Source organism: Anser cygnoides, chromosome 17, assembly GCF_040182565.1.
Source record: "Anser cygnoides isolate HZ-2024a breed goose chromosome 17, Taihu_goose_T2T_genome, whole genome shotgun sequence".
NCBI lineage: Eukaryota > Metazoa > Chordata > Aves > Anseriformes > Anatidae > Anser > Anser cygnoides.
This window is the reverse complement of record NC_089889.1, coordinates 10,175,241-10,188,446: the sequence shown is the minus strand read 5'-3', so window position 1 is coordinate 10,188,446 and position 13,206 is coordinate 10,175,241. Positions and strand designations below refer to the sequence as shown.

The 13,206-nt window shown below is 38.8% G+C and overlaps 1 protein-coding gene across 7 annotated transcripts in view; it reads right to left on the bottom strand.

Moving 5' to 3' along the window:
* The window catches only part of CABIN1 (calcineurin binding protein 1), a 110,206-nt gene that overhangs the window by 54,916 nt on the left and 42,084 nt on the right, over positions 1 to 13,206 (bottom strand). For all 7 annotated transcript variants that reach the window (XM_048064124.2, XM_048064129.2, XM_048064126.2 and 4 more), the window contains one exon: positions 8,233 to 8,346. In XM_048064124.2, the coding sequence (XP_047920081.2) occupies positions 8,233 to 8,346 (114 nt within the window). The remainder of the gene's footprint in view (positions 1 to 8,232; positions 8,347 to 13,206) is intronic.

Genomic DNA, 13,206 nt, shown 5'->3' with positions numbered 1-13,206 from the left:
GGATTTATTCATTGCACATATGTAAAAGGACACTCATCACACATTATTCAAGCAAACCAGCACCCACCCTTCAAATGCTGTTTAGACAGGGTAAAATGGTTGCTGTTAAACTTTTAAGACTCAGCTTTAAAACTAATTGCTTTATGTCCTTTAACACACTACAACCTCCACGACAACTGCTCTGCTATAAAGCCGTATCTTCACTTTTTCAGGGTTGTTTGTTCCCCAGCTCACCTTCATCTAAAAATTCATCTATTCAATAAAAGAAGAAACTTTTCCTAGGGAAACAAAATAGGAAAAAAAAAAAAAAAAACAAAACAAGAAACCCACCCTGTTTAATATCCACTGGCACAAACGACAGTTTAAAACCCCGTGCCTGTATCTCCAGGGATTAGATTTATTGGCATCTTTACTAGCGAGGTCTTGGAAGCCTGCAAAGCTAGCCAGAAAGAACAGTGTGTATATATTGAGACAGAAAACCTTGTGAACGACGGACATTTTTCACTGATGAGTTCTGTTTTTCCAAGAGGATGGAGTGAAGAACTGTAAATAACATGTTGGGCAGAGGTTGAAAAAGTTATCTAGCTTTTTATAGGCAACTTTAAGACTTCATTGCTTACTGGCTTTCTGGTCTTAATCCAATCACTACGAAAGTTTCACTTGCACAGTTAACTCCTTGCTTACCTCTGTTTGCAGAGTTGGTATTAAGATTGCACGAGAGAGAGCATGCAGAAGAGCAAGCAGCAGAGAACAAGAGAAAATACTCCTTTGCACCCACTAAAAGCATTCTTCTGATTAAAACGTTAGAAAATCTGGGCAGGAGGCGTATGAGTAGAATTACATTAACTTTCCAACTGAAAAAAAAAAACATGGGGGAAAGAAGGAAAATGGCTAGGTACTGGCAGAAGAGCAACTGGCAGAAAAGAAATTGTGAAATCTTAACTCTTGTTATGGGGGCAACTAGTATCAGTTTTCCACTCTCCCCTTCCCCAGTAGAACCCATCTGTCAAGTTGGCCAAAAAAAAAAAAAGAAAATTAATATGCTTATTTGACTAAAACGGGGATTTTCTAAAAGGTACCTTTTATACATAGAAAAGGTCTGCCTGCTTCAGATATAGACAATAGTAACAGTAAGTTTAACAAAGAGTCAGAGAAAACTTATTTTCTTCCACACAGCCACTTTATAAAGTTGACTTTCAGTCCTAGTTTCAGAGAAGGGTAGGCTGTCACCTCATTATGCATTTTAACTAACTAAATTATATGAATTCTAAGCTTTCATTAAAAAAAGTTTATAGACTTGATGCAAAAATAACCTCACAAATATGAATTATATTTAACTGATGCAAACGTGCCTTCCTGTACCTGCACACTGATTTGTTAGCACAAGTTCCTCTACCTTGTGATTCAGTGGACATTCAAACAACTGGTGCTCAGAACTGAGCGTCCACATCTGTGCCACAGTACTGCTCCTCATAGGGTGCATTGAAGGAAAACTGAGGAAACTAACAAAGACCAAAAAGGAAGAAAATCAAGGAACAAAGGATGGGAAAACACCGATTTGGTTTCACTCTTCAATCTTTCACACTTCAGCTTCTACCATAATGACAAAACAACTGCCATTTATATAGCTGATTTCATTTTAGTCATAGGATTATGGAATCGTTTGCTTCAGAAGGGACTCCTGGAGGGTTTATTTATTTACTCCGTGGAAGCTTTCTATACAAATATCTCTTCACCCACACCAGAAATGGTTTTCTCACGCAGCTGAAGAACAATAGAGCTTTGTAATGACATTAGGCAGGAATGCAGGCAAAGCAATGAAGTACTTGTTAAAATTTCAGAGGAAGCAAGCTGGGCAGGCAGCATGGTGGCTCATCCGCATCCCCAGTGCGGTACAGCAAGGCCACCGGTTGTCTCGCCTTAGGGAAGGGTGCTGGCTGAGCCCAGCAGCCCTGGCTCACACGAGCACCTTCGCAGCAAAGCTTCCCTGCAGCACTGTGTCTGCTAACAGCACTCCAGGGCACTGCTGACAGTCCTCGTTTCTAACTTGTCAACCATTTCATCAAGTAGCTGGCTCTCCTAGCAGAGGAAGAAAATGTGTGTCTTTTACTGAACTTAACATCTGAATACTTCATAATCAGCAGAAAGCTGGCATTAAGAAATTGCATTTACTGAATGGCACTTGTACAGAGTAGAAAATCTCTCCCTTAGGGTGTGTTAGGGCCTGCAGAGTGAAAACAGATATTTCACAGATAGAATATGGCCATCTCCTGAAAAGATTAAAAACAATTCTGTCTTTTAAAGTACGTAGGGACTTAGCCATCCTCTAAGCAGATATCTCTATCTGCCCACCCCGTTAAGAAGAATAAATATACTGAACTATTAATATCTGTTGTTGTTACGCTATCATTATTTTGTTTTATCCAGCTGTATAGAAGGTCAGTGTTAATGGTGGAGGTCATCTTTTCTAGACACTTTTTCTGTATAGCACCTATTAAATGCTACTAACTCTAATTAGAGTGCTAGCTAGCTGCTGGAATCAAAAGTTTTTTAAAATTAAACCTAAGAATATCTTGACTCCTTTACGATTTCTGTTTCCTTGTGGTTGCATAAAAATGACATCCAAAACACTAAAAATGGCATCCAAAGCACTCAGAAGCAAGACAAGCAAAATCAAGTTAACTAAGACCTTGTGATTTCTGAGATGTCACTTGTGACTTTTAAAAAAAATGAACTAGCATCCTCTCATACTCACATAAAGTGTTAGAAGTGCTAAAAAGACCGACTTTTTTTTCAAAAAATTGCAAGCAATCACGAATAAGCTCAAATATAACGATGAATTCTCCTAGAGTCCCCATACATAACTGGACACAAAATCCCACCAGGCTGAGGCACAATCTCAACTCACATGGATACACGGTACATCTCTTAAAGTTCTTTCCCTTTCCTCCCAATCTAATTCAAATGGTACTAGTTCTCTTAAGGAGACTCATTTTCCACATAGCAGATGTCTAGGAGCTGGAAGCACACTTGCCAACTGAAAAGACACACACAACTGATGAGCAGGAGAAGAGTAACCCAGATCTATCATCAGCCAAGGACAGGAAGGAAAGCAGAGCAGCTATAGTTCTAGGGCAGTGATTTTAGTCAGCTGTTGCCTCTAGTTTCAGGCTTTTCCAGTGCACACTAAGAAACAAGCAACCTGAAGCTTCAGTCAAGCTGCCACAATCAGCCTTGGAGAGCTGCCCTTGGCCCTTTGGTGTTCTTCAGGTCAACACCAGAAGCAAACTCAGGCTGGATAGAACAATGCCTGGGAGACCTAACAGATTTCATTTCGTAATGGAGACCACCCTAACAGATTTCATTCTTCCCTTGGTTGATATACACCCAGTTATCTCTATCACATCACACGGCCAACAGACATTAAATTCTGTAGCAAATGTTGCACTTTAATTCAAGTCATGGGAATATAAATTAATGCTGAGGTCATACTTCAGGAGCTAGGTGGAAAAACAAATGAAGGTCTGTATCATATCAAAAGAAAAGCCCATATACTGAGGGCCATAGTTCTGACAGTGACCAGTAATATATGACTGAGGGAAGACACAAAAACAACTGAGGCCTACAATGAAATTTCCTTGATATAACTTCCCAGTTTCTAAGAAAGCTGAGGCACGTTGCCTTCCCCCCCCCCCCAATAATCCTGATCAACTTTTCCTCCATGATTTTATATTAGAGACCTCACAATAGCCTTCATTTCCTAAGTCTCAAAATCACCCATATGGCTCGAGTTGTACAGAATCCCAAAGCAGAGTCAGTCCTTGCAGGTTGCTCAACTTTGCAGAATCAATTTTCTTCTGGAAAGACAGAGATGTAACTCTCAGAATCTGAAACACAGCCTGGGAAAGAACCTGCTATAAGGAATTAAAGTACCCACTGGTTATTGCCCTGCCCCTAGAAACTTGCAGTACCAAACTTTAAGACTTCATTCTTCAGCTGCTTAGCATCCAGATCTTGCAGCTCTGTACAGCACACGTCTACTGCAGTGCCTGCTCACACCTAGTATGACAATGGCAATTAAAGTGAAACCACTGCTCTCTCTCAGCTTCTGACTCCCAGTGGATGCTACCTGGCTTTGACCCTGCTCACTCAGACCACAGAACAAAGAGCTTTGGGGATACAGCAGCGAATAAAAATACTGCATTTCTTTTGAAATTAAAAATAGAGCAATTAGCCTTAACAATTTGCAGCTTGCAAGACTTAACACACATGAATGTTGCATTATAGTAAAATTGTGCACATGCACGGTTTACATATATCTTCTTACGTGGGGACCAGTTACCAAAGATGGACATCAAGACCTTTATTACAGGAAAACGTGCCAGGAAAATACAAATACTGTACATTAAACCATATGGAGAAGTTACTGATATACCGAGCTCAACCATCAAAATGCTTCTTCCACAATCAGCACACACCCACAGACTGATGAATACCCATCATCTGTGCACAAAGCTTAACTTTGTTTTATTAATAGTGGTATGAAATCTGAATAAATAAAGAAGTACCCTACTATATAAAGCAATGTTATGTTTGTTTTTTTCCCCGGTGAATTAATTTCTAATTTAGTTACTATAGAAACCATTCTGGAGCCCTCTAAATTAAAAAAAAGAAGAGTCCCTCTATATATTTACACACATACACATACATAAAAGAGGAAAGCTGGAGCAAACCTTTATACACAGGTTCCAGAGAAAAGTACAACTGGCCAAAGAAAAAATACTTGGACATTCACATATAGAAACACTGCTAATACTCCTGCCAGTCTAACTGCAATAATCACTGCACCGACCCTAGAACATCAGGGCTGTTCTCTTCTGTTTGGGAAGCAACGAAGTACAATAGTGCAGTGAGCATGCTTTACCTAAAACATAGAAAGGCAAGTTCTCTGCATCCTGATATTCTCCTAATATGCCAAACGAGGAAATCAGGGCTAAGCAAACGTGCCTTTTTTGCTCATTCTGAAGACAGCAAAAAATAAATTCAAAGAGATTTCAGACACAGCTGAGTGACAGTTAACAAATTAGCCAACAGACCGTGACACACAGATTCAGACCTGCAATCCCACAGTAAAATTTAACAGGAGGCAACTTTACCCAGGTTTCTTTCTTTTCATACAGTGCTCTCATAAACATTTCATAAATAATTCTACTAGGAGTATGCATGATTTATAAAATGTCTGGGAGGAGCCGGCTGGCACAGTCCCTACTTGTCTTTGAGCTGCTCAGCTTTCTCCCTTGCACACTGTTGTTTGTACTTGTAAAACTGAGTCAGCTATAATTTCAACAACCCTGAATCTTCTGTACAAAAGATTAAAAACTCTATCGCTACTTGCTCCAAAGGAAAAAGGTATTTCAGTAGTAAAATATATACAGAAAGCCACTCAGACATTAATTCTTTTATACCATAGGCTAAAGAGTTCTCAAAAATAAAACCAAATATGTTACATGGAAGCAAACAAACACCCTAAGCAAAGTGTTTTTGTTGAAAATACCCCAGAGGGCATTAATAAGCTTAGGAAATCTTAAGGTTGGCCATTTAATTTCTAAGATTACATGTAGTTGCTTACTTGCATAGAGCTCCATAGAGCTCTGCTTTATCACCTGACTCTCTGTGAAGACACTAGCTGGGACAGTGGGCTGCAACACCATCTGTACGCAACGGATGACACACGAGTCTGTATTCTGAGCGCTGACCCAGATGGTGCAGCCCATGTGCTTACCCGCTGCCTGGCTAGGAGCTCTGCATGAGAACAAGCTAGTTAGCTGAGGTTTAACCCAGACAAAAATCAATGCAGTGGCAGAGTGGTTTTTTCCAAGCTGTTCACAGATTTTAGGTTTGTCCAATTCTGGAACGTTAGAGGCACTAACAGGTTTTTTTTTTTTTCATGGGTACTTGTAGCCATTTCTCTCTTGGATCTGGATTTTCTCACCATGCTGTGTTTGTGTCATCTGTACTGGATCACTGCCACACGTTCTACACAGAGTGCTACTTGAAGAGAGTTTTGAAAATATAGCTGGTAGAAAATTACATCATCAAATATTTAATCATGCTTAGCTTATAATGTATATTGTACCTGTTAGCAGCGAGACTAACCTACATGCCCGCAGGAATGTCAGGATGTTAGCACTGATTCACAAAGGCCTCCACAAGTAGTTTTGGCCATCTGAGGCACTCCATAGTTACACTGTCATCACAGCTGAGACGCACTGGAACGTTCGAGACCCAAACTGAAATGTCTCCAGCCTGGAGGCACTGTTCTGCCTGGACGACTGCAGACTAACATTGTCCTCCTCTGTTGGCAAACCTAAATCCAAGCTGAGGTCACCATTTTCACACATGTGCTCACTGTTCTGATAGTATTGCTGGGGTATTACAAGCATATACTTTTCATTGAAGATTAGCTTTTATTTCAAAGTGTTTAATTTCTTATTAAATAAAATTAATAACATGAAATTATGTAAATTAAGTTTTTGTTGATTTACAAAACAGAACTATTACACAGCTATCTAGTATCCATACAAGCACTTTCCATCCTTCAGCGTACAAAAGGATCAATACGCGGAGTAAGGAATGATTGTTGTATAAAATAACACTGGAGAACATGCACCTAGGGATACAATCGAATCTATCTTTCAGTTAAATTATCTGGCATTAGCATTCAAAAACGAGACATGATTTAGGTCAACCAGCGATCTCTCTTAATGTGGTAATTCACATTTTCAAGTAGAAACATTCCCTTATCCATGCTGCTCAGTTGCCCACTGCTCATCTCCATACATGAAAACACAGGATACTCTTGTCACTTAGCCCTGCGATGATGAACAAGTCGGCTTTGATCATGCAAAGCGCACACTTGACTTTGAGCATGCTGAATAATTTCATTAACATCTATGAGAATACTTGGTTAGCTGGACCACAGCCAACGTATTCACCAGCTTGAAGAGTTAATCACACTGCAGGATTCTTAAGGGAGAAAGCAGACAAATATTGAAGGGAAATAACCAGAACAAAGCCATGTAATCATCAACCAGGTCACAAGTTTTTGGTCTACACCCTGTCAGGCTGGTGGTATTTGTTAATCAAAACTTTCCAGAAAGATAGAACAACATCGCTCTTTTTGCAAACAGATCCACGACACAATTTTGAACCAGTCAGTATTCCTTAGCTGTTCAGCCCAGCTGAGGGATTATAATCAGAGGAAAGCACTTATCGTATACTTACCGAGAAGTATGCACAGAGGTGCTAATTAACACAACATACAACAAAGATGAAGACAGACGTTAACAGATATAAAGTTAAAAAAATCAGAAGAATTATGACATTAAAACAGAGCTAGGACATAGTACTGGATGGGGAAGCAGAGACGTAAAATTATGTCACTGTAGTCACAGGCAACCATATCACATATACATCATCCAGAAATAAACAAAACTTCTCTAGGTCCTTCTCACGTCATAATCCACAAAACTGCTACAGAATCCTTTCATGAAAGAGAAGGCACAAAAAACTAGAACATATCACAGAGAAGCCAGATATACTGAAGACAACAGCAATGCACTTAAGTCTCAATTACAGCAGGGAATTTAGTAACTGCTCATCTAAGGATCAAAAGTATTGTGTCCCGTGTTACTGAGAGGGGCACAGACAATCCTGTGGACTAAAAGATATCACAAGGTCTACAAGACAGTGTTGCTACTACTGCGTGACTTGGAAATACTCTTTCTGCTGAACCATACTACAAAAGCTGAATACAAGGAAGCTCCTTCCAAATCCTGAGATTTCTTAGAGCAACTAGTTTGTTAAGAGAACTACTAGTCCAGCTGAGAAAGACTGAACAGGAACATAATTTAGATGAACAGAATTACAATTTTTATAGAGGTCTCAACCACCAATTATATGGTAAATGATGTGTAACTGGGAAGCATTGATGCCTCCCCATGTTGTCAAGCTCATTAGAGGGTTTATTTCTGATGTTTTTCCCTCCAAGAGGAGAAAACCCAAGCAAGTATCTCCATAATACTATTCTAGTTTTCCTTTTGCTAATTGTATGGCTTATTTAATGTGCCTTTGCTGAATTTTACAGCCTTTTGCAAGCCTTTCAAATGAGAAACAGGTGTTAAAACAATAGCTGAGAAAGTAAGGATGTGTTTATCAACGGTATAAACTTACATTGAAGAAATTCGTCTTGTTCCTCTCACAGAAGAGGCCCTGTGCAGGCATGTGCTTCAGCTGCTGCCAGGGGACACTGCTGCCCAGCAGCACGTCGCGGGCCCACTGCAGGTTCTGTGGAAGAAACGGGACAGACAACGTCCTTATGGGTAGAAGTACAAAAAGTGCTTACTTGCTTTTATTGAATACCCTGTATTGTGATTTCTCATTTCCCAGATAGCTGCTGTTCCAGCAGTATTTGTAGAGACATGGGCTTTGGGGATGACGTCCCTTGGGAGAGAGAAGCCAGTTTGCTTCTCAGAGCAAGCACTGAGGACTGATCAGCCCCAGCAGAGGATTAGTCAGTTCCCTACAGCTGCTGAATCCAGCTTCATACCAAGTTTTGTTTTCCTTTTTTTGTTGTTGTTGTGTTTTTTTAAACTGTCTTCATTTATTGAGATCCACTTGCTATCTCCTGTCACCTACAGAAATCTGCACTATAAGCATATTTAAAACACCTACAATTTTGTTAAAAGATGAATTAAAGCACAATATTAAATAATTTATACATAAAATACAGTTTCTCACCAAACTGTGGAGCTCAGTGTCCTGCGTATCCCGCAGCCTTCCTCCAGGCCCCTTTGTGCCCACCCCACCACCCCTGCTATTCTTCTCTGGCCCTCAGACCCTCCAGTTTGCCCAACTTCATTGCCCCACCACACTCTCAAAGTCACCTCCCTCAGCCCTTCCCCAGGGCTAGCCACCACCGAAGAGTACACGCCAGCTCTACAGCCAAACAGAAGAGGTAACCAGTAAGCCCAAACTTGCAGCCTTCTTTTACTGAAGTGGTTAATTCAGGCCTTTTATCCCTCTACTCAGCCATTGCCCTCCATGTAATTTTAACCTCTCTGAAAAATTCCATGCCTGTCATCAAGTTTAGTTAATAGTGCTCAAGGAGTTCACGAAGAAAGCATTGGTAGGAGAATAAACGATAGACAACAATCAAAAATTCATAAAAGCACTACCCCTCTACAAGTTCAATGCATGAACATCTCTTGTGTAGTGTGGAGAACTAGGGGACAGCTGTTGGCTCCAGGCAAAACATGGTATTTAGAATTACTAACAGATGAGACGATTATTTATCGTAAGGTTTTACTGACAGAGGTTTATTTTACTTCATTTTATTTCTTTCAGTATCACAAAGTAGCATTAGGCTGTTTTTTTGGTGGTGATTTTTTTTCCTGCAGACTTACAACTTAACAGGGCAAACAAACGAAAGAGGAAGCCACTTGGTTCTACAGAGGCAAGTTACAATGCTGAATTCTGATTTGTTTTCGGTGGGCTGGAGATATGTTTCTGTGAATCATAAATTTGATTTAATCATGTCCATCCAACAAGTATATTCCACTTGTAATATCGCCTCAATACTTTCTTGTTGTTGTTAACAAAAATCTTAGCTTGTTTTCCAGATGATTTTCTTTGTAAGATTCTGGAGAAACAGTAAAAGCCGTGCCTAATCATAAGCACTTCGTCCTAATGACAGTAGTCATGCAGAAACCTCCAACGTCTTACAGAACTGGAGCATCCCTTTTAGCAAAACGCTAAAGGGATTGTTATGGATTCATGTGCAAGAGAGCTGAACATTGGAAATATTAACCAGATATTTACAGATGTCAAAAATACTTCATTCAGAGAATGGATATAGAGTACTTATACAGGACCTTCATAATTACAATGTACAACAGTCAAGGGTTTGTGTAGCTTTCCCTCTGGTAAGGGACAAATACACATTCACTCACAAATATCCACAAGGTACTTCCTGGCTAGTCAGGGTGACCACTGAATTTAATAATTATCAAAGTGTCAAATTTAAGATTGAAGAAAGCGAAGTATATAAACTTAACCTTTTTTTTTTTTTTAACCATACTGCTTTTGTACTCTGTCTTTCTGTAATTCTATTAACCTATGCCTGTAAAATACTCCGAGATACATACAGAAGAAAATACAACACAAAAAAGAACCTACAAAAGCCTGGTCTTCCATGAAAGCCAACCTGTTTTGAGTAAAATCAAAATCCAGCAAAAATAATAAGCCTAGCACAACTCTCACAAGCCAGGCATATAAATGCTTTATTTTATGTCAATCATAGTCATCATAAACATAAGGATATTCAAACTGTGAAAACAAAGGAAAACATTGCCTAATATATAGCCATGTGAATCTTACCGTTAAAACCATTGCATAAAAATATAAAGGAAAACAAAACCCAAATCCCAGTCTGAACAAATTTTAGCTATAGATGTATTCCTGAATCTTAGTTTTATACTGAAAATGGAAAGAAATCATTAAGTGCAGTGTCATGCCCTGGTGATCTGCTCTGCACATTATACTGACCATTCACAGGCATGTATATGGGACATATAATTCACAGGCTTTTATTGAATATGATGACAGTAACCTAGCAAGGAGCAAAAAAGATCATTCAGACAAATGGTGCAATTATACGGTAACTTCACACAATCAAAACTAATGGGAATAAAAGATGTAGTTACAGACTTTCCACTACCCTTCTTAAATCAGCACGATCAGTGATTCCCAGCAAATATGCCTGAACAGGTCTTAACTCATTAGATTTCACAGAGTCTGCTCTGCTTTGTTTTTGGCTGATGAAGTTATTAGGAGTGGGTGAAGGGATTCAGGACATAGGAAAAGAGATTTATTCCTCCTGGCACGCTGCTTGCCAGTCTGAAATACTGGATTTAGCTTTCTGACTCAGGGCAATTACAAAGCACTCTTTCCGGTTCAGCTGTTGCCTCCCACATCTTCGTCACCTCAAGATTCAAAGCCAAGATGACTGACAGGGTACAAGAACTTGCAGAAAAGTTTACTGCATTGTTCAAGTGGGAAAGAAAAATCTTTTACAGTCAACCAACTGGAAATCTGAGTCACTTCAGAGATAGATACCCTTTAGCTCAAGGGTGTCAAAAGCCACTAATACCTAATTTGGAAACTCCATCAAGTGCTGCTGAGAGGTGTACAGAACATCCTACTACACTTTAATCCTTCCCTCTGTTTAAGAAAAAAAACAAACAAACCACCACCACACACAAACACACACCATAGTGTTACTGCATCAAATAGAAGAAAAATAAAAAGACTATTGACCTTGCAAGATAGCATTTTAAACAAACTATTACCAAACTGTTGCTACTTGAAAGGCTTAGATATATTAAAAACTTACAGATTATGCCTGTCTGTATGTTAAACCTACATATAATCTTGTAATTTTTACATGCATGTATTCTGCCTGTTTTGACTATCATATTGGTAACATATAACAATATCTGACATTAATTTCTTCAATTGACATCTAAATCAAAAAGACACTCAAACAAGTCTAATTATTAGCACATCCACTGTTACCTTCCCAAAAAGGACATAAAACACAACTCATCGGTACTTTCAGGCAGACCACGTTGTCTCTGTTGTGAAATGGATCATGGTTATTGGATCTCAGCATGGACTCAGTATTACTAGCCTTAGAGTACATAAATTACTATGTCTCTACCCAGCTGATGGATGAGTAATATTATAAAATCTGTGGGATAGAACAATATGACAGTGAATTCATAGTCTTCCTGAACAAAAATTCATAACCTCATCCTGAAAATGTAGTGGAGGACATTTCACTAGAAATAATCTAAGCCAGCTGTAAATGCATACTATGACACTGGAGCCGTGCTAATATTTCTTAAAAAGTATCTTTCACAAAACAAGTTGACTTTCACACTTACTCAGTGAATATACAGAGGACCAGGTACTGAACTGCAACAGTTTGTCAAGTATCCCAGCTTTAAATTACTAATGGTATTTTATATATGGTGTTCATCATGATGGTAGCAAACATTTGTTAAAAAAAACATTACAAGGTCTGTTAATATGGGACATAATAAAAGATAAAAAATCTAAATTATACAAACAATATCTATGAGCAGACCGAGGATTTTTTATTGCAGTATAAAAAAGCACCTAAGTATATTTATTTCCTGACAATCTACTGGTTGCAGAATACCACTTCTACATACTGAACCCTGACACCATAAGGCAACTACTCACTATCCACAAAGTGTTTTAGTTATAGCGATGAACGATCTCTTGCCAAGTTCTGTCTTCCTGCCCTTCCAAACTGTGCCAACAGCCATGTTGGAGGTAAAATCCTAACATCACAAAGGATGAAAACTTCACTTCAAGAGAGAGACAATGCAAATGGGAAACTAAACTATTGCCCAAACTGGAAATGAAGTAACTTTTGAAAATTCACCCTTACTTTCCTGTCTATTTGTTCCAATAAAAAACAGCTATGTAAAAATTTGCTGTGATAACATAATAAAATATATAGCCTCCAAAGAGTAAACAGGATTTTGCAGAGGAAAAAAAAATAGACTACATAGCCAAACAATGTTGAAAGATTTTGAAAAGGATGTTAAAAAAACCACTCAACTATTTTTACTAATCTTGCAACAGCAAAGCCGGTAATACTGTAAAATGGGAGAAAACAGATTGCATATGGAAAATTTGTTTTTCTGTGCACTATGGAGACCTGCCAATCTGCTCCTTTCCTGGCCAAACATGAATTTTGGCCATCAATCTAAATTTTCATACATATTTCTGGCACTGGCACACAAATGCTGTATTTTCCAAGATGGTTATATACTTAAAATTAATCTCAGGTTTCTAAAATCTACCAGTAACCTAGTCTGCCCCCACAACAACTCAAGTTGATCTAATTTACCTATTTTTTTTTTTTAAATCGGGCTCGTCACCAGGATGTCTAAGCATACTTCTTACTCCAATTGCTGCTGCAAATGTGTAGATGCATTTTGTGTTTTACATTTGCTCAGGAGTAAAACTTCCACTAGAAATGCAGTAGTGTACCATTAAAACACAGATATTTGACATTGTTCTACAGAAGAATTCACACGAGGTGTCTAAGAA